The sequence below is a fragment of the Agelaius phoeniceus genome, chromosome 15 (assembly GCF_051311805.1).
Source record: "Agelaius phoeniceus isolate bAgePho1 chromosome 15, bAgePho1.hap1, whole genome shotgun sequence".
Classification (NCBI taxonomy): domain Eukaryota; kingdom Metazoa; phylum Chordata; class Aves; order Passeriformes; family Icteridae; genus Agelaius; species Agelaius phoeniceus.
Window position 1 is genome coordinate 14,391,004 of NC_135279.1, and position 22,068 is coordinate 14,413,071.

Genomic DNA, 22,068 nt, shown 5'->3' on the forward strand with positions numbered 1-22,068 from the left:
ACTGACCACTGAAGAGTCTGTCAGTGCTTCAGCTGATAATAACCAGCATGAAATCATCATCACGCTTGCTTAACCAGCTTCAAGTGCTTCTCCATGTTCAGGAAACTGGATGATGGTGATGATAAATTTATTCACAGTAAATTAAAATGGAAAAGTCACAAGCTGATAATGAGTCAAGAAGGAAGCACGGAGCACAGTCTGACAGTGTTGTTTTGGTGGGAATTTAGAAAGGGATTTCAGGAATTCCTTTTCTAAACCAAAAATCTCCAGCTCTGCTTGAACACCACCCACAAAACAATCCTGTGGTACTTCTGTTACTACCTGGAGAATTATAAACACATGTTGTCACAGCACCCAGACTTGTGCTATTTGAAATTCAACAGTGTCTAACTTCTGCCTGCAGGTAGGATCACAGCTGATTGGAGATAACCACATGATAATTCAGATGCACAATGGAACAAATACATTTTCACAGCTTTCAGGGCTGGGTTTGTGTGCAATAGCAACGAAAGCTGCTGTCAGGAGAGCCCACTCAGAGCACCAGAGGCTGCTGCTCACACTGACACAGGGATGAGGTGCTTTGGGAGGCTGCATGCAGCCAGGCCACACCAGTGACACAGGAAAGGCAGATGCTGCTGCTGCACTCTGTCATTAGTGCTTGACTGTAATTGCATTTCTGAGTCTGGCAGATGCTGCTTCCTCACTTTTAACAGCAGCTATTGAGTTTAGTAACATTATCACAATAGCAACCTAAATGCAGAAATCTGAAGGAAAAAAAAGCTTGAGGCAAATGGCTGGAAAGCAATTTTAAAGCTATTAAACAGGTCTGTGCAGAGAGCATTCTGTGCTGGCCTGGAAGGATGAGGGTGGCATGGTCTCTACGCTGTAGCCAGAAATATTTTGAGTGATCAAGAGAAAAGCTCATTTGCCATTTTGTTAAGAATTTAGATTCACAGATCCCAGAAATGACATAGGCTGCATAGAATCTCCAGGTCATCTGGTCTGAAACCCACTCAAAGCATGACTCATTCATGCACAGTTAATGCATTTCACCAGATCACAGGGTAATTCAGAATTCCAGGAAGCTCCAGTGGTTGCTTGTCCTGACAGGCTGCCAAAAGAAGATGAGCTACAAGGTCAGATTGGGTTTTATCCAGTCTGGATAAAGTCTGGTCTTTTAAACCTTGTAGGGACAGAGGATGCACAGATTTCTGGGCAGCCTGCTCCAGCTACCTGACATCATTGTGAAAAATGTTTTCCCCATACATCAGTCACAAGGGCTCTTTTTATTACTGCCTGTTGTCTATTCTCCATGGGAAAAATTGAGAACTCCACAGAATAAGATTTTATACATCACTTAAAGCCCAGATCACTATGGGGAAGAGGAGAGACTACTGTGCTATTAAAGACTTGTAAATGGAAAGCTGCACTTTCTTTATTCTGACATTTCTGTACTGTTTACATAGCTGTTAATATATTTATGTATACAACAGTGCAATGTATACAATGCCAAACACTGGAATTGATGTACATTCTGTTGTTTTTAAATACTCTGTATGGTTTGTACATCACAGCATTCTCTTTGAGATTCTATCAAGCCCCAAAAGTACACAATAAATAATTGGTAGATTCTGCTTTAAGCTCTTCAGTACTGGCATTCAGTTTAGAATTACAAATCAACACAAGCACTTCAAACTTGGCAAATCCATCATGAAGATACTTTTCAAGTAACCTCACCAGAAAAGAGCTAGGGATACCACGTATCTGCCTTATTCATCACAGAAAAAAACCAGCATAAAAATCAAGTTACAAAAAAAATAAGAATCACTCAACCCAAAATTTGACCAGCTGAATTTTGGGAAGACTGATGATAGGAGTTTCTGCAAGTATACACATGACTTGTCACTTCATACAAGTCTATTTTAGGGTCAGCTGAAGTTGTAAATATTGTATCTAGTTCCAATTTTAACCAAGGTTAGATGACTGATAATTTGTCACCACTTTTGACATCACTTTATCTGTCAATATGTCAAACTCCAGGCACCAATAGGATTTTTGGTCCTTTCCAACTGCAGCTTGAGTTTTCCCCAATGACCAGATATTAGGTGAGGGAGGAGAAGGCTGTCAGCTTCTGGCTTCATTTTTTGAGAGAGAAACACAACAAACCTCTGATTTTAATATATGTGTACCACAGGAGTAGATCTCCTGATGTTTAGCAACACCAAAACAGAGCCCACCATGGGGATTTTCCTTGCTCAGTAAAACACAGGGATCACGAGCAGAAGATTTAGGATCAACACTCCTGAGCGCTCGTATGATTAGGAACTATGCAAAGTAAATTTCCTCAAGGAAAAGGATTTATTGAAAACTGATACTTGCCAGACATTTGAAAAATGAGACTTCATCCCTCATATTATTCTGCTCTGCAGCCTCTTTAAAGAGCAGAGATTTGATGGTAGCTCCTTGTTCCAGGGAGCAGGGCGCCGCAATGCGCACGCTGCAACAAAAGGCTCCCAGAACGCTGGTTTTCATCTGGCTGCAGGGAGCGAAGTGTGCTACTTAAAATAGGACAAATATCACAAACTCGGTGCCCATGGTGGTGCCTTGTGAAGGCTGGCCTAGAACAGAGACTAGACAGAGCTAAAGGATAAAGTTGGGATTTATTAAGAGGCCTCAATGGATCCACCTTGGGCAGCACAACCCAAAATGGCCACAAAAAATGGGCAACAGTTCCTGGGATCTCACACTTTTATAAGTTCTGCTCCATTTGCATATTGAAGTTAATTGTCCAATTACAGCTTAGCCCATGAACTCCCATCCTTCTTGTTTTCTCTCTTCAGTTTACCATTTATACTCTTGGGCCTGAGCTTTGGATCAGTTGTCCTTGGTCCCCAGCTGGAGCAGGAATTGTTTTGTCTCCCTGCTCTGTGAAGAGCTCACCATCCCCTGATATGAAGCCCAGACCCACACACTAAAGCAGCACAGAATCTGGAAGACATAAAAGCTAAACCTGAGGCATCAGTGGCTGCTGCTGGGTTTATCTGTCCCAAGGGAAGGAGCTGCAGGCCTGGGCTGAGCCCCCCTTGCAGTGAAAGGCAGCACCTTGGCAAGCTCCTGTGAGAGCCTGCCCACATTCCAGGGGGACTCAAGGACACGTGAGCAGGACATTTAAATGTCTTCCTCTTTCTAGAAAGCCCAAGGTCAGTTGAAGGTCTCCTGGACTAACCATCCTCAGCTAATGGTTACTTGAAAACTTCCACCTTAAGCTGAAGCCTTTGTCATTCTTTTGGTAAACAATTAAATTAATCAAACGCTGTTTCACAGCTTGGACGCATCCCCCAATAAAATGAAAGTTTCCATTCACTGTATTAAAAAAACCCACAAAAGCTAAAAAAACAGGTATCCCTTTCTGGAAAACAACATAGATCTCTCAAAGCCAAATTGACCTAAAATTCCCAGAAGACACTTGATACAGCCTGCTGAAAAGAAGAATGTGTGAGGATAGGGTGCAGTAGCTACAAAGCTTTCTATCATCCTCTCCTCTGGCACCTTCAGACAGGATAAGGAAAACTCCATGGTCCAAGAAAAGCTTCTGCTCCACAGAACAGATGTGTAGCTGGACTTGAAGAATGATTTTTGCTGCTCTGTTGGTTACCATTGCATGCTTAAGAAACACATAAGATTTGTGAAATCAGCAATTTAACAAAACTCCAATTGCAATTATTTTTGTGGGTGATGTTAACTACTTAAGGTGGTTACTTATAATGAAAACTTCAGAAACAACATTTTGAATTAAACCCAAAGGGTTTAAAAAAAGCCCAGCAAAACCACACCCTAATCCCTCAAGAAAAATCCTCCAAACCCTTATTATCTAACCATGCCTAGTTATTTTCTTGCCAAATATAATATAATACTGGCTTACCACCTCTGCCTTATAGGGCAGAAATGTGGAAATGCTGATGCCAGCCAGATGGTCTAAAACTTGTTCTGAATTCATTTCCCCTCCACCAAAGTCAAACAGGACACTTGAGGATGTGGCCATGCCCGAGATGAGAACTCCTCTATGGAGCTCCTGACACCAGTGGTGGTGTCTGAAGCTGCCAGGTCCTTACAAAGAGGAATTCAGCCAAAATACAGAATAATCCTGGTCTATATTGTGACAGTATATTTAAACTGAAGAATAATTACATGTCTGATAAACTTTGATGAGTTATATCCAAAACAATTAATAACAATATTATCTGTTCTGAAATTTCACAGGAATTATTTCTTCCTTTTAAATAATATATTTTCTTTCTAAATAATAGTTTTTCCTTCTAAATAATACAGTACCCACAAGGACTCCCTTTTTCTCATTGTGTCCTGCTTTATCATAAAGCCAGTACATTTTCTAAACTGCTCCTGCTCCAACTCAGGAAATCAGACAGGCTACCAGGATACCTTAATCAGAGTGCTCTTATCAGAGTGTCTCCAGACTAATAAGAAGAAATCCAATCTAGTGCCCACGGAACACTAAATTAGATCTAATCATAGGGCACTCTTCCAATTCTTCAACAGCAGGTCTAAGACCAACAAATGCCATTTATTTTTTTTTTTTTTAGTAGCCATTAAAATACTACAAGCAATCCCAGAGCAGCTGCTTCATAGCCACAATCCAAAAAGCTGCAGACATTTGTTTGCATTTAAGATATGATCATTCAATGCTCTCTTTGCCAAAGGATACTTTACATACAAACACTCTCAAGAAGACCCTGGAAGGCTCCAGGGTCATGGTATTTTGGGAACCCCAAAACAGGGCAACTTGCATTGTCTCAGCTTGAGAATGTTTAAATAGTTGAAGCAAAACACCTTTCAGCAGTTCCCTGGCACACAGATTTCATTTCCTTAATAACAAGGCATCACATGAGCCAATTCTGACTAAAAACCATTATATCTTGTGTTAAATATGCAATTCACTGAAGGCCTGCTCTACATGCACTCTAGGAGTGTTCTAGAAAGGAGTTAAAAATTGCTTAATGCCTTATGCAGAAGTTCTAGACCCATATTTTTATGGGACATGATGATCCATGTGTTGAGTGATTTTTTTATTTATATGTTCCTCCTGGGAAGGATTCTATCTGTAAAGTGTCCTGGATGAGACAGAACAAGCCTTGAAGAGTACCTCTTCAAAGCTGCAACTGTTAAATATTTGGGTTGGGGAGGATGGTTTTAAATCTCAGATTTTTTAAAATACAGGGTTTTTTTCTCAAAGTAGGATGAGTCCCAGCTCCTCTGCACTGTCATAATTATTGTCCTCACACCTGGCAAACCATCCCCAAAATTTCTCTTACTGCCCAGGCAGGGAAACACTGAAGTACAGAAAACTTGTGAGGTTTGGGGCAGGAGAGAGGAAAGGAGCTGCCAGAAAAAGGGTGAGGATCAAGTGATGGCAGCTCCCCACTGCCCCAGCCCAGGGACTGTCACACCAAACCAAAGGGGCTCCTGCTTGCCCTGCTCTGGTCCATGTCTGCAATTGAGGCCTTATGGATAAATTGCACATCTGATTGGTCCCCTTCACTCAGCATAGAGAGGCATTTCAGTGACTTCATTTTACTTGTTTGGCTTTGCTCATGAATGCTGATGCAAATCTAAGCTTACTTTGATATCCCATGTAAGGGCAGCACAGGCTGCAGTCACAGTGACACATCCAATGGCAATGAAAATCATGGGGAAATTCATTGCTGGCTACATCAGGATTGTCAGAAAGGCTTCAAGTGACATGTCTAAAAGCTACATCATATTCTATATTAAATATGATTTACTGTTTGGAGTGCTGAATGTGACATAAACCAGAATTGACTCACTTTTGATACATCATCTTCATTTTTGGAGTGTATCATCCATGATGGTAATCAGAAGATTAGGAATACTCTAAACTCACTTCCCTGCTGCTCCCCCTACTGACTGGCTGATGATTCCCTTCCCTTTGAAGGAGTTACTGCTTCCCAATGTGATCATGGAGACCAAGGGAGTGAAATTTGCAATTTCACATTTGGCTTGGGAAATCTTTTCTTCTCCATTAATACACAATGAATATCTCTCTATATATCTTACCCTGATCATGCAGGTTAAATCACACATGGCATAAAATACTTTAAATAACAATATATTGTAAAGTCATTTCTCTTGCAGCTAAGCCCCATCTGACATCACAAGAATGTGGAACTGAGCACGAGTTGCAGCAATCAGAGCTCTCCTGCTGCCCTTTCCCTTGCCCCAGCAGGTTCTTGCAGCACAGAAGCCCTCAAGGATCCAGACACTGAACCACAAGTGCTAAATGTGTAAAAACAATCAGATGGCATCCCCACCCACGCATCAGCCAGTGACCAAATTTCCTTTCTTGGACAGAATCTCTCATTTCCTCCCCACACTTAAATCCTCCGTGTCTATTATCCATTATACACACTCTGCTATAAAACTGTTGACACCTTCCTTTTTCAGTTTTTTCAGCCCTTGCCTCCCTCTTGCCTGACACAGAAACAACAGACTAGCACATCCCAGAGAGTTTTCAGTGGAAAAAGTGGTTCTATTAATGTCAGAAGCTGAAAGAACAGTAAATCTAGCTAGTCAGTAAAATAAAGAAGAGGAAGGGATCATACTCACAGCAGCTGCAGAGACACAAGATCATCAAAAAGGCCCTGGGGAATCTCCGTGATCTTGTTTCCATAGAGCACTCTGAAAGATTCAGGAAGACAAAATAAATCTTAAATAACAGCCCAGTTTAGTGTCCTCCCACATCTCTGCATTATCATCTTTATTGATCATGGTGCACCATGCCCAGGATCTGTGGGCATTTCATTTAACCACTGATCTCATTTTCCTTTCAGAGAGCACATGGCATTAAATGAGTCGTTATGATTCAGGCTTCGTCTGGTGTTGGAAGGCATTTTTAATGTAGAAACTGGACATCATCCAAAAACTGTATCTGAAATATTTTTCATTCTGTTAAAGGATTTTTTTTTTCCATCCCCTTTAGAAATATTTTAGCCACTGAAAGGCACATTGTCTGATGTAAAAACCTAGAATTCTGCTCAGTAATACTGAATTTAAAAGCCAGAGAGCACAAGCTGGTTGTCGATAAAATTTCATATAACTGTGTCTCTTAAGATACAGTAATTGGCATGAAATGTGACACAGGCATCATTGGATAAAATATTATGGCTTCACCAGCTGCTGTTACCATTTCAATGAACTAATATAAAGAGATTTATCCTGAACTGGAAATAGACATATATTTCAGGAACTCAAAAATAATTTAGGTATAGCTTAGTTATAAAAATCAGTAAATCTTTAATAACAAAAATGAGAGTCACTGTGTATATTTAATCAACCATAAATATATGATCTGATATCCATGATTCAGTTTTAACATTAAAAATATTTCATTTTTTTTTTAATGGAGCAATGCACATATATTATCCTTAGATATTGAATGAAGGGGGAAGAGAGACAGAACCACCATTATGCTGAGATGTGTTACCCAGTGATCAGAGCAAAATCATGTATGACAGGAACACCAGAAATTCAGTCATGGCTGAAGTATGAGCTTATGTCATTTCTGCAGGTTGGTATCATTTGTAAAAACCAGAGAGTGGCTGAGGAGCTTCTGTGAGTCCTGGTGAAAAGGGGAGATGATGAGGCTCCCTCTGACAACATTTTTCCTTACCTAAGCATTTTAAACTGGGGAAAAAACAGGATTTATGTAATTTCTGTGCTCTACAAAGGACATGGCAAATGGTTATAAACCAGCAAATGCCAAAACTCTGCTGCTTATGTGTCACTAAATTTGTTGATTCCCTCACTTTTTAATGCTGGCAATGAATCAAAAGACCATGTGAGGCTTGGATGTTGGCTGAAATCCTGGCTTACCCTGCCTGACAACATTTGAAATATTAGGGAGAGCTGAACATGCTGAAAACCAAACTCTTAGCACAGCAGACAATTTCCAATACCCCCTGGCCTTCCCAGAGCATCACCACTTCAGTTTGCTCTTCATCCGTCACTGGGAGCCCCTCACCCCTGTGGGAGCCTTCCCAGAGCAGCTCATTTCTGAGCCTAAACACAGCAACACCATTTAAATACCAAAACCCAAACTGAAACCCAATTTTTCATTACTTTCTCAGTTTAGCAGGAACTGAAGTGCTACTCAAGAAACTCAGGGTCATCCAGCATTTTATTTTCTCTAAACAAATGCAACAATTTCTCTATCTAGTACAGAGTCAGGAGGTGTTTGTAATGTGCTGCTCCCATTAGTGTTTCTTGTGAGCAATGAATGCATCCAAATTTTTCTGATTGTTTCTTAACTTTAGCTTCAGAAAACACACACAATTTCCTATTTCAAGAAAATGTAATGCAATACATGAAGATTTTTATAATCCATCCAAAGCTGGACAGAAATGGTGGCTGAACTTGGAGAGGTTTAACAGGATCATTTAGACAGAACATTCAAGTCCCTGGATTTCACTGGGCTCTAAACCAACATGTGAAAGGCTGGCTCATAGCTTCCCTTCTGCACAAAGATGTGTGCACCTGTATTAGCAAGCAGAAGCAAAACCTCTGCAAATAAAATATTTGTAAAAGGTTAAAACATCAATGCCCACAGAACCCAGCACGCTTCCTCTTCACCCCCAGTCTTCCTGAAAAACCCTTCTTTAGCTTTCTTTAGCTTTAGTGTGTCATCTGTACACTGAGTTTAGACTGCAAACTCTGGGATGTCAGAGAAACATCTTCCTCAGTTTTGTCAAGGAGCAGGATCATCAGAGCTCATCAATAATGCACAGCACAGCTGCAAAGAGGAATTGAGAGCTAAGTTTTACAAAATGCCCATGGAAAGTAAGGGCACTCCAGCCTAAGGGTTATTCTGGCTGTAGAGGTAAAACAAAACCTTAGAGAAATATCACCACTTGTGTCCTATGGCACTACTGAGGAGAAATGTCAAAATAAGACCCTCAGAGCAATTTTTTTTTTTTAATTTGAGAAGCAAAAGGTTATAATGCAGTGTGCTACTGAACTTTAAACTTTGGATGTGTTTATACAACTTCTTTATTATTTTGAGCAAAATAGATCAAAGTAGCTCATCAAATAAAGCAAAGCTCTGATTTTTAGAAGCCACAAAAAGGAAAATAAGCTTTTTCCAAACTAATTTGGCTTATGTGCATGTGGCACATTAGCATTCAAACAGATTAGCAGCTAAACAAAAGTCAGTATGAGAGCTCAGGCACTTGTCTCTAATTCATATTCATGCTCAGCAGTGCACAGAGCCAAATGAGCTGATGCCATGTCTGCCTGCCATGCCTGGGCAGCACAGGGAGGGAGCTCTGCCCTGCCCTGCAGCTCCTCAGTGCAGCTCTCACTGCCCTTTGCTGCAGGGAAAGCACAGAAAACCTGCCCTGATCAGAGCTCTGTGTCTGTGTCAGCCAGGAGAGCACAGTCCCAGCAAGGAGCATCACTGGGCAGCCACAGGGACCCTCCTGTCCTCTCCTGTCCTGTCCTGTCCTCTGCATCACTGCCCCTCTCCCTGCTCTGCACCCCTGCAGCAGCTCTGCGGGGAAAGGAACCAAACAAACACCCCTGACAAAAATAAACAAACACAAACAAACAAATAAACAAAAGAAAAAAAATGAACCCAAACACCCCAAAAAACCCCTACAAAACAAAACAGAAAAAAAACCCCAATCAACAAGAAAAACATGCAAAAAAAACCCCAAATGAGCAAAAGAAAACAAGCAAAACAAAAAAACCCCATACACACAAAAAAAAGAAAAAAACCCCAACCAACCACAAAAAAACCCCAAAAACAAACAAAACAAAAAATACCCCAATCACCCCCGCAAAAAAACCCCAAAATTAAAAAAAAAACTCAACTAACCACAAAAAACCCAAAAAACAAACAAAACAAAAAAAACCCCAAACAGCCCCGCAAAAAAACCCCACCAAAATTAAAAAAACCCAACTAACCACAAAAAACCCCCCAAAACCAAACCAAACATAAAAAACCCCAAACACCCCCAAAAACCTCACAAAACAAAACCAAAAAACCAACAAACTGACAACAAAAAAAACCCCATAAAACAAACCCCCCCAAAAACCTCACAAAACGAAACCAAAAAACCAACAAACTGACAACAACAAAAAAAAATAAAACAAACAAACACCCCCAAAAAACTCACAAAACAAAACCAAAAAACAACCAACCACCAAAAAACCCCCAAAAAAGTAAAAAAAAAACAAACAAGAAAACCCCCTCAAAAAACCAAAACCAAAGCAAACAAAAACCACCAAACCAAACAAAAAAACCCAACAACCACACCAAATAAAAACAACCAAACACCAACTGTAAAGGGCCATATAGCAGGGAACATGACCAATTCAATTCAAGACCTTCATTTAAATCTCCAGTGCTTTTTCCAGCAGAGGTAAATTTTAGGAGATTTGCCCTTTGTCATTTAAAGTTCTAAAAGTGGTGTTCACTTGCTTCCCACATGTGTTGCAGGACATGCAGGTGTCCTGGCTCATGTGCAAGCTTGGCACAGGAACACAACTCTTCTTCTATCCCAAAGCACCTGAAATTTTAGACACAAAGCATTTTTTTTTAATTAAAAACACACTAGGAAAGTTAACATGGAATAAAAATAAAAGTACTTCAGTAATTGCTGCCAATAGACAGTGAATCGGTGAATTAGAACATTAATTAGAACACAAAAAAATTGCTAAATTTTTTTTGTGTGGGCTCCTGATTCTTCATTGGCTCCTCATCTTTAGGAGAGTAAGTCAGCCACGGGTCTGACAAATACCACAGCACATAAAGCACAAACCCCTGGCAGCACTGCAAGCTCTGAAATCCCTGGGAGCAGCACCCTAAAGAGTCATTATGGATCTGCAACAAGAGGTTTTACAAATATAAAACAGTCACAAATGAGGCATTGTGTTTCTTTAGGCTGATTCTGGCATCATATTTTAATAATCCCCTAACGATGTATCTATCCCAAGACATGTTAGATATTAAATTTCCAATTAAATAATTAATTGTTACTACTAAGCTTCAAGTTTTGCTGTTTAACCCATGATATTCTAAAATAAAGATTAAACAGTGAAAATAGTCACTGCATAGATTGATCTGCACTTCTGGGACACACCACACACAAAGAAAGCACAGGAAGCACCCATAGCACAAATATGTTGGGTGAGAATATAATCAATGATGGACCAAACCTTCAGCAGAAGGGTCCTAAAACATGAAATTTACACTGATTCTTCACAGTCTCTATCCATTCTGACCTCTTGCACCATTTTAAAAAGAGGGAATTTGCACTGACTTTACCAATATGGGGCCTTTCAGATGCACTCAAGTTTAACACGCCACCTTCGAAGGGTGTGAAACAGCAATTGCTGTGTTCTTTATTTTATGTCTCTGCTCCTCAGCTTCCTTACTTGCAAATGGAGTTGCAATTTAGCTGCTTCATTAAGTCAGATCACAGAATACAGAGATTTTTCCCTTGAAGGTGACACAGAGTTTTTTGAGGTATGAAAGCCTAGCACAGAATCCCTTACTTTAGACCATATGGTTTCCAGCTAAGTGTTCCTTTATTTTGGCTGGGCTGAAACATTCTTACTGAAGTGTCAAATTGTGACTTTATGCAATGTCTTTTTCAGTCCTCAGAATGCTTTTAACTTTCCTTCAGACTGTGAAAACAATTCTTGCTAGGAAGAATTATATTTCCCAAGCTATGTACAATGGCACAGGCTCAACACGAATTCAGGTTTTCAGAAGAGGACAAATTGATAGGGATAAAAACAGCAATAAATTTCTAATATCTAAAAAAAACTTAGACTTGTAATTTTTTTCCCCCCTGCACTATTTCATATTTCTTCAGAACAAGCTAAGCTAAATAAATCACAGTAAAACTATCCAAAGCAATTTGTTACCTTAAAATAAGTTTGCCAGCTATTGCAATAGACAGTGTTTTATTGCAGATTTCAAATCACCATGAATGACACCCCATACATCATCACCCAGGAGATGATGGTCTAAATGGGACTGCTATGTCAAAACCTAAGCTGTCTCTTGTCTTTGTGCCCAGGCTGATCTAAGCTTTAAAAGTGTTCACTAGCTTAATTCATTATATGAACAAAACCAAAGGAATTCTCCCTCTGCAATAGTCTAAAACTTATTCATGCAGTTTAACACCCTGAAGGCTTAGACTGTTTTGTCATATCCCATAAAATGTCCCCAGACAGTCTGGATATGGCCTTCCAAACCTACATTTGTGGGACATTCACTGACCCCAGGAATTACATTTATCTTTGATACTATTAACAATAACCAAACGCTGATACAATTCTCTCACTGATACCAGACAGATTCTGAGTTGATTACATGGAAAATAAATTTACTTTAGGAAGTATGTGCAGCAATCTTGAAACATGGAGCTATTGCTATTGTCCCCCATGCCAGAGCATTATTGACCACTGCTGTTATTAACCATTAACCACTCCTGCTCCTGCAGAGGCCCTGCTAACCATGGAACACAAACACCAGGTACTGCAAACAGAGTTTTTCTCAAACTTTTCCTTCAAATTCAGGTAACACATTCCTTTTCAACCAACCAATTTTGCCACACTGCTCAATGCAAGGCAACTATTTGCTCTCATACTTATATGAAGGAGCTATTGCATGGCAAGACTAATTCTTCCAGCACAACAAGAAGAAAAGGAAAAGCCAGGGAACTCCAGGAAAAAGTTCTTAAAGCATAATGATTCCAGTTCCTTATCCTGTAACAACCAGGACAAAAAGAAGTTATGTGCATCCCCAAATGTTTCTAAGTAGAAATTTCTTGATCCAAAGAAAAATATGAATAAAGAACAAAATCCATTGAAAAATGGGCATTAAGAAAATAACTTATTTCTTCCTGCATGTGGGGAATGGAGAAGTCTTGACTACCCTACAGGGACAAACTTGCCTTTTTTGCTAAATGCAGAGAAAACCCAAGGTAGAAATGGTTCCTTTTAAGTATAATCATTTTGTGTCCTGTTTGACTCCTAGAGGGGAATTTCTTATTAGAGAAAATATATAGATTTACAATAAAAACTTATGGCCTACTAGCACATGGATCACTTAGCACTTTTAAAAGATTTAAGTTTTAGACCTTTTAGAGGAAACAGCTTCTGTTATAAACATCCCCATGTTTCAAAACTGCAATGCACTTTTTTTTTCCTACCATCTCAGCACAGGTACAACAGGCAGAGTGCTCTGAGAAGCATTTTTGCCTGGAAACACCAAGCCAGGCTGAGTTCAGGAGAAAGCAGAGCAGAACCCAGGGATGTAAATCCAGGCCTGCATTAGGCAGGCAGACTAACAAGGTTGGCTGCCTTCCAGAGGAGCACTCTGGCTCCCCAGAGCCACAGGGAGCACTGTGATTGCAGCAAGCAGGGAGCAGAGGGAGGAGCACAAAGTGGGCATAAAAACAGACAAAAAAAGCACAAGGATATTAGGCTGTACAGCAGCACTCCATTATTAATGGAAACCAAGTTGCTTATTCTCATTTGTGCATTAATCCTTTCTCCTCCTTTCTTCAGGTTGGAACTGACTGGCTGCAAGTCCAGCTGCTCTGTGCAGAGAGTGAACCTCAATGATGTCTCATTGAAATGTAAGCACCAATCCCACCTGAGTGAGGGGCAGGAACAGAAAGAGCTGCTCCTCCCATGCAGAGCTGTGCTCCTCCAGGGCTCACAGCTGAGTGAAGTTACTGGGGCCTTGGGCACCCACAAGACTGAGCTGCCAGGAGGGAACACACTGGTAAGCCATTGTCCCACCCCATTCCTGCCTCCTTGTTCTTTCCCCTTTGGCAGTGACATTGGGAGGGCTGGCAAATCCAAGGTGTCCTCACCTGGGCAAGCTTTCTTCAGAGAAACCCAGATTCTGCTGACCAGCATTTCGTCTTGAAATGATACACAGGGCTCAGAAACTGAAATAACTACAGAGAGGAACCTGCCAGGTCTGAGTGACAGCTCATGAATGATGAGGGAACTAACCATGGCTTGGCAACTAAAGGGAAAACATTTTTAAGACCTACCTGCAATGAACAGCAAGGGCAAAACCTTTCAAAAGAGAGTAAAAACACAGCTGATCACTGACCCTAGAGGAGGAGGCTGATAATTTTAAGACTAAAGTTGATACTGTCCTAGAAACAAGGCTGCCAAGGAGAGCAGAAAATGTTTTACAGCTTTGTGTGTCTGTGGTGGAGGGAAACAGGCAGAGGGAAGACTTGGAGGCAGTTCCCTTGCTACAGCCTTTGCTGTGCTGCACCTCATCTCCCTGCCACAGCCTACAGGCATTAACTAAAGCACTGTTTCACCCACTTGGATATGAACATATTCAATCATCATTTACTTAAAATATTGCCCTGGATGACTGGGCAGAGAATACAGTCATGTCACTTGCTTCTGTCTGCAAGTCAAAACACCATAAACTCCTGCCCAGTTTATATTCTCATTTCCTCTCTGTCCACTCTGATGTGTTTTGTCCCACACTCCTGAGGCCTCCTGGGGGTATCTGAATGAACTGTGCAAAAGCTGAATAAATTCTGCCTTGGGAAGTCAAGCCCAGTGGAAATGTCCTGCCCATCCAGCTCACTCCAAGCAGGAGCTGTGCCAGGACCAGGAAGCTGCAGCACTGCAGCATCAGCAGTGGTTTCATACCAAGCCAGAGCTGTAGCCCTCAGTAAATGTCACTCTCCTGCTGAATTGCTTCCAGACAGCAGAGAGGGATTTGACCATTTCCACAGCATGTTGAATAACACTGCCTGAACTATTTAACAAACACCAGCAACACTTAATATATATTTCTGGCATTCTCCCAGCTGGATTCAGGGCACAAAAAAGGGCCAATCCTTCTGCATTCTGGCTCAGAGGTTTACTGCAACATGGAAGTTTAGTACTTAATAACTTTCTGATATTCTTCTAGCCAAAAAATTATTCAGTTTCTCAGAATTATCCAGTATTCAGAAAATAAATTTATGTCAACTTGTAGAAATAAACTACAGTTTTTAGAAACCAAGCTGGGTTATATGAATGTTAATGAGATAATTGTTTCCATACTGTTTTTAAAATTAACACAGGTAAATATCATTCTAGTTGTGCTCTCCTCTTCTCAACGTTTCTACTACTCTATTCTAGTTTATCCTCAATATTCAGCTTCTGATCTTGCTCTTTTTTCCCATTAAAAGCTCAACTGTTTTAATAGTGCTGTGGGTACCTAGGCCGAAACACAGCTGCATGTAAATTCAGCTTGGTGCTAAATCATTTTCTGTGCTCTATAAAGAGAAACAAATGGCTGTCAGGAGATTCTACCTTCCTTTTATCTCCTGTATGAAATTATATCTTAGTCCCCTTCCAGCTTAATAAAGCAGTAATTACAGCTAAGGCATATAAACATTTTCTTATGATTAGGTCCTTCCCTAGCTAGCTTGAAGAAAAAAAGAAAAACCAAAACCCACCACCACAAAAAAACTCCCAAAACTAAAACAAAAACCAATCAAACAAAACCCCACACCACAAAAAAAAAAAAAAAAAAAAAAACACAAAACAAAACAACAAAACAAAACAAAAAACCAAAACCAACCAACCAAACAAAAAAAAACCCAAAAAAACCCAAAAGCAAATAAACCAGAAAACTCCAAAGAAAGTGTAATTTCTTTACTATAGAAGAAAAATCCAGTATGGAAATATTTCCCCAACTCTCCCCTGCCTGACAGCCCCAGTCATGCCTAAGGTGAGGTTTTGGTGAGCCATGAGCAGTGTGGGGGCATGGAGCAGCCTGCAGGTGCACAGGTACAGAAGATTGAATAATGCTTGAAGTGATTTGAAGTGCAGAACTCAGCAGCCTTATGAGAGACTTGTAGATAATCCTCCTTTCTGAACTTCATTTTTCATTTACAAAATTTTTCATTTACAAAAGATCAGATGCTTCACACAAGCTGGCAGTTGCACACAGAAACATATGTTCCCCCAGACAGCACATTATCATTTTTATTCCTCTTACATGCAAGCTCTCCCCAAATGCCCATTCAGTTCTATTTTCTACTTACAATGAAATGAGAGATTTCAAGCCTTTGAATGCATCAGGTGCAATGTCAGTTATTTGGTTCTTGCTGATGTCTCTGTGAAAAGAAAGATTTTAAAAAATGTTAGTAAACAGGAATTTAATGAAAATATTTTAGCTGTATTGGAAGAACACACTTGATATAAAAACAGAAATAAAAGATCATATTATCTCAGAGAAATTATGAAGTATGTAAGGGCAGAGATAGGCAGAATAACAGGCCATAGCCTCAATAGAGAGCCCCCTTCTTAATAAGGGCTTTGATTTTATGGATGTTAAAAAAGATTTTATGGATGTTAAAAAAGGTTTTATGAAGAACAACAGTGGCACTGATGAAACCATCCCAAAGCCACTGATACTGGAGATGGCACTGCAAAAGACAAAGCACAAAGGGTCTGAACACTGCAGGGCAGGCATGGAAGGGCAGCTTGGTAAGAGCAGAGTGGATGATGCAGAGTGCCCAGCCCTGATCCCAGAGCAGGGAGCTCAGCTGCTCCTCTGGGGTCTGGGCTTTAGTGGCCTAGAAAAAACAAACAGCACAAACCCCACTCAGCACTGGTCTGGTGAAGATCAGACACTGGAGGAAGCCTTCAAGCAGCTGAGTGGGAATTGTGGAGCTCTGGAGGCAGCAGCACTGGGGGGACCCCAGCCCACTGCAGACCCTGGCAGGGAGCCCAGGCAGACCCACCCTTTGGCTGGGCTGTGAGTGGGACTCAGGCAGGAGTGCCTGCTGGATTTTTAAACTAAAGTGAGCTCCTGGTTTGGAAAATACTCTTCCATTTGAATCATAACCAGCCAAGAACACAAGGATAAATGCAGACTGTGCCACAGTAACTTTACACAAGGAGCCCAATTTACTACACTTGGCACCCAGGAGCTCAGAGCTGGGTGCCCCATTGTGACAGTCGCTGTCACCCAGACCTTCTGTCCATCAGCTCAACCAGGTGGGAGCTGGGACTCAACCTTCAGCCACCTCACTGCCCTCCCTGATGGCTGATATCAGCTTGCACCAGCAGTGTCCAATCTCTCCACTGACAGCTGCAGCAATGCAGTATTTCCTGTACATCTTCACTGGGATTTCCACTGGGGCACGTGCTATGGATCCAAGTAGCCTCTAAATAAAACATCACTTGAATGAGAACTTACTAATCAGAAAATTAAGAGGTTTTCCATTCTCTACATTTTTGAGCTACAAATTATGTTGGATAAATTTTAATGAGGTCCTCAAACCCTTTTCAAATCTAGGCATGTTAAGTGGGATTTTTTTGTTTGGTTTTTTGGTAACTTTTCTAAGGTTTGATTCTTTTTTAAAGCTCATAAAGAATTGCTCTGCAATCTACTGATGTTTTCTGCTACAACATCCTGCCTAGCAGGACAGGATTCATGGAATGTTTCGGTTTTGCAGCTCAACTTACAGCAACCAAACTTGGCACCTTGAAAGTAGGAACATTTGTTTTTGTTTTTATACAGGTTTTTGTGAAACTTGTTTAGACTGACTGCTGCTTTTTATCTAGTAAGCAGAAGTGGATCAGTCCTATCTATTTATTGAGGAATATTAAATATTGAGGAATGTTAAATATTGAGGAATTTAAATCTGCCAAAATCACTGGAAAAGGCGAGTTTGCTGAACAACAAGAAGCATCTGAGAAGGGGCATCTAGCTTTTGATTGAAGCATTTCAGCAGTGTTTTAGTGAGCTGCTGCAGCTCAGCATTGCCACCCTCCCTCCCTCCCTTGGCTGGACCCTAAGGAGTGTGTGAGTGATGGTGCCTGAGCGACAGAAACGCCACGCTGGGCTCACTTCATGCAGCTGCACTACAATCAGCATTAGAAGATAATTAGACACATTATTTCCTTTCCATTAGAGCCCAAGTTCCACTGCTGTCAGATTAGGAGATTCCATCTCCTTCTGACTTGACTGAGAGAAAGGGATTCAGTTTTGTCCTGGTGTTTCTGTTCCCTGTGTTTGGCCTGCTTTGGTGAGATTGTCCTATTCTGTCTTTCATTTACATCAGGACAGACAGAGGCTTTTCTAAGCTGCACAACTAGGACAATTTAGATGACAGAAGGCTCATTCTCTTAGTTTAGGCTATCTCAGAATCACTCAGGGGAAGTGTGCCTCTTCAACTGGAAATGTAATAAAATTATCAGGATTGCACTCGGGCAGGGATGGTATCAGTCACCTCACACTCCCTCCCTGCACCTCTGACAGCATGACAGAAACCTCTGAAAAGGTTGTTGCACACACCTTGGAGGGTGGCTGTGCTCAGTCACCAGCTGGGGACATAAATTGGTTTTGACTTTGCACCAGCAGAGAAAGGATACCCTGCAAGATGCTGAGTAACACATGACTGTATGGCTTAAATATCTTCACTGTAAAAGGTTTTGAAACAAAACAGATTTATTTTTAGATGCAGCCAAATGCAAGACTATTAATAGCATTGGTTGAATACTCTCTTGTTGACTAACATCATTAAAAACAGATTACTTGATTGTCTCCAACATATGAAATGGACTGTTCTCATTTGACAAGAGTACTCAGCAAAATCCATGTCATACACAGTTTAGTTTGTGGAAGCTGCTTAAAAATGTCACAACTCCACAGAGCTACTGGCAAGCCTGTGAAATCTCAATGTGTTTTCTGCTAAAATGTGGTAAAATTAGTCTGACAACATGAAATGCCACTACAAGCATCAGAGCTAGAGAGGTGCAACCACAACCTTCAAAGTTATTCCATATACTTGGCTCTTACTCTTGCTCTACAAACTTGTTAGTTAAAAGCCTCAGAAGAGCAGAGACAGGAAATGTGGGCAATTCTGATTAAGCCCAAGACAAAATAGGTTTCAGCTCCTTTACTAAACCTAATCACCAAAATAACTCTCCCATCCTGGAAGCTGTTGAAGAGATAATTCTGAACAGCAAATTGCTGCTATATACAAGTACAGGATTTGAATTAATATACATTTTTTGCAATCATCTTGACCTAATAATATCAAGTCATATCAAGATTATGTTGGACAAGTGGATCTAATTTAATAATTAGTCTCAGTTATCCAATTAGCTAAGGAAAGGAAACTTCATTATCTTGCAGGAAATACTCAGTAAAGAATCAAAATACAGAGAGTACAGAGTTGCAAATGAGGACTATTATCACTCACATTTTTGCATATTTTTTCACCTGAAGGAGAAAAATACAATACAATTTACAGGATTATGCTAAAACCCTGAATGACATAAAATATTATAATAGTACTTAATGGTTACAATAACAACAAGTATATTAATGCTCTGCATTTCTACCCCCAGTAGGGCATCCATTAATTAAATTGAAAATCTTCCTGCTATGGCATTGTTCATTGAAATCCAAGTGAAAGAAATGAAGAAAGGCTAACAAAACTTCAGTGATACTGAACTTACCCTTCCTCTAAAGGAAAAGGATGGAAAAGGATCCTTTTGTATGAGGATATAATCTTTTCACCAAAGTAAATTTTTTGTGTTAACAGGACTGAGAATCTTGAAAATATGGTGTCAATAATCTCTTTAAATACTGAAACAAATGTCCTCAACAAAACCATGTGTAACAGAACTGCTGCTCAATCCAGGGCCTCACTGTCCAGCAGGAAATAAACTTTAACAAGCAAACAGGTAGAAAACAAATGGCAAAACATCAGGTTTGTTCTGGGACATTCTGCAGCCCAAATACTGTCCCAAGTTCTCCCACAAGATCCTGTCATGCTAACTAAGCTTTGGCACAGATCATCTGCCACAATAACTTATTATTTCAGGATGAGCTCAGATCTCAATGAGTATGCCAATTATATCCCAAAAAGCTGTTAGCACCACTTGCTAATGGAATTCTGCTGCAAAATTCTAACATTAATAATTTCACATAGCAAGTGCTATGTTGGATAGGGCAGCTATCTACATTAAAGAGCATTTTTTGGTCAACTCCCATAAAACTACTCTTCACCCATCAATGAAATATGAAAAGACAGTAAAACATCACAAAAATCTAAAATTAGTCATACCTTAGAAAGAACTATGTAGTGATTTTAATAATAAAAAAGTTACAATTTAGGTCACTGAAAAGGGATCCATCATTATTCACTGAAATTACCATCTTACTATCCAATACAGCACTTCTTTAAAAATACATACAGCTATATTGGAAGTGAGACAGAAGAATAGAGACCATCTAAGATTGATGATTTGACCTGTTAAATATTCAGATCCATATTTACAGCTCTTCAGCTCAAGGAACTTGTTAAACTGGGACTGGAAAACACAGCAATTTTGCCCTTAAATCTATGTGTGCTGCAAGCTGACTTCAGTTTCCCAAAGCCATCTGATAATCCAGTGCCTTCTCTGAAATGAGCTGACAGTGCCTTAATTCCAGCATTGTTCCCATCAGAGGAGAGCTGCAAAGGCACTTTTCCAGCAGCTTTAGCACTCATCTACAAAGCCTGAATGACTTCTGGAAGTTACTGCTCCAGTGGCAGCAGCAATATCTCCATTTCTGAGGGCAAGCAGGGCTAGCTTGCTTTACCATGATCTGTATCATCGTGGAGCTGTCACATCATCTCTCACATATCAGTCAAAAATGAAAGAAAAACCTGACTGGAGGAATGCCCCGTGTTATCTGCATGACAGCACTGCTACACATCAGGATTATTACTTTTTTAATCCAGAGAGAAAACAAAAGGAGTAATAAAAGGAAGAATTATCTGGATATCTATGGTGATTAAGCGACAGAGAAAACAAGCTGCAGCAGGTTTCTTTGTTTTCTTGTAAACAGCCAAAGCATTTCAACATCAGCACATCAAAGGCACTGCAAAACCTCCTCCCTGCTCTGAGAGAACTGGCTCCTACTCCAGCTGGGGTCACCACCCTGGCGTGCTGCAAACAGGGAGAGACGGATGGGAGGAGAAACAGAACTCCAAATCTATTCTGGGGGAGCAGGTTTGAAGTCTGAGCAGACTAACAACTAATTAAATCACTTCGTTTATAATAGGAAGTGAAATTAAGCATTATTAAGGATTTCATGCACTGTTGGGCATCCTGAACCAAATTCCATTGTTGCTTATGCTCTGAAGAGATGATTTGTGCAATCCCCAGTGATTTCGACACAGAATTGCCAAGATGTTTCTCAAATGAAGATACTGAACTTGAAGCTAGAAGATTCATGATTGCTCTTGCATGTTGGTCTTATTAAAACTTACATTCTCTTCAGCTTCTTGTACTGGGTGAAAGCTCCAGGGGGAATGATTTTGATGAGGTTTTGTTCCAAACGTCTGAAAACAAACAAAGCAATATACATGTTAACTACACAGCTACAGGACAGGAATCACATTAATTATGACAGCACAGTTTAAATAAATATAAAGCAATTTTACAGGGTCTTATGCAAAACATGTTTTTATTTTGAAGTCCACTAAATAGAAAAAAATACTGAGAAAATGACTTAGAAAAATAAAATAATCTCTCTGATTGCTAAATTGGTCTAGAAGAAATGCCACAAGCTAAGGAAACTGGACTTTTAAGGCTCATGGAATGAATAAATAATAGTAGGCACATTTTAAAGTTAAGGTAGAAAATAGAAAATACAGATGCTTTCCTTGACCAGCTGTTGTAAATAGAATGTAACTGTTTAAACTGACAGCTAGGCTAGGCTGTGACAGCTTAGCAAACAGATTAATAACACAACCAGACCAATTCAGGAGCAACAACCTGGGAACATGCTAGAAACCAAAGTGAATTCACTGCTAGGTGGATTCATATTTTTAAGAGGGTAGGGAGCATTTTATGTTATAAGGGTAAAAAAAGAGAACTGCATCTTCCTATTCCAACTACCAAATACTTAAGTTTTTCTAAAATATGGTCCAGAGTACATAAAAAGTCTGCTGTTTTCATTTCTAGTATTTGACTTGAAAG

The 22,068-nt window shown here is 40.2% G+C and overlaps 1 protein-coding gene across 3 annotated transcripts in view; it reads right to left on the minus strand.

Annotated features, from left to right (window-relative positions):
• Positions 1 to 22,068, minus strand: part of SLIT3 (slit guidance ligand 3) — a 494,867-nt gene that overhangs the window by 141,459 nt on the left and 331,340 nt on the right. For all 3 annotated transcript variants that reach the window (XM_077186384.1, XM_054642751.2, XM_077186385.1), the window contains 3 exons: positions 21,357 to 21,428; positions 16,125 to 16,196; positions 6,643 to 6,714 (listed from right to left, as the gene is read on the minus strand). In XM_077186384.1, coding sequence (XP_077042499.1) covers positions 6,643 to 6,714; positions 16,125 to 16,196; positions 21,357 to 21,428 — 216 coding nt within the window. The remainder of the gene's footprint in view (positions 1 to 6,642; positions 6,715 to 16,124; positions 16,197 to 21,356; positions 21,429 to 22,068) is intronic.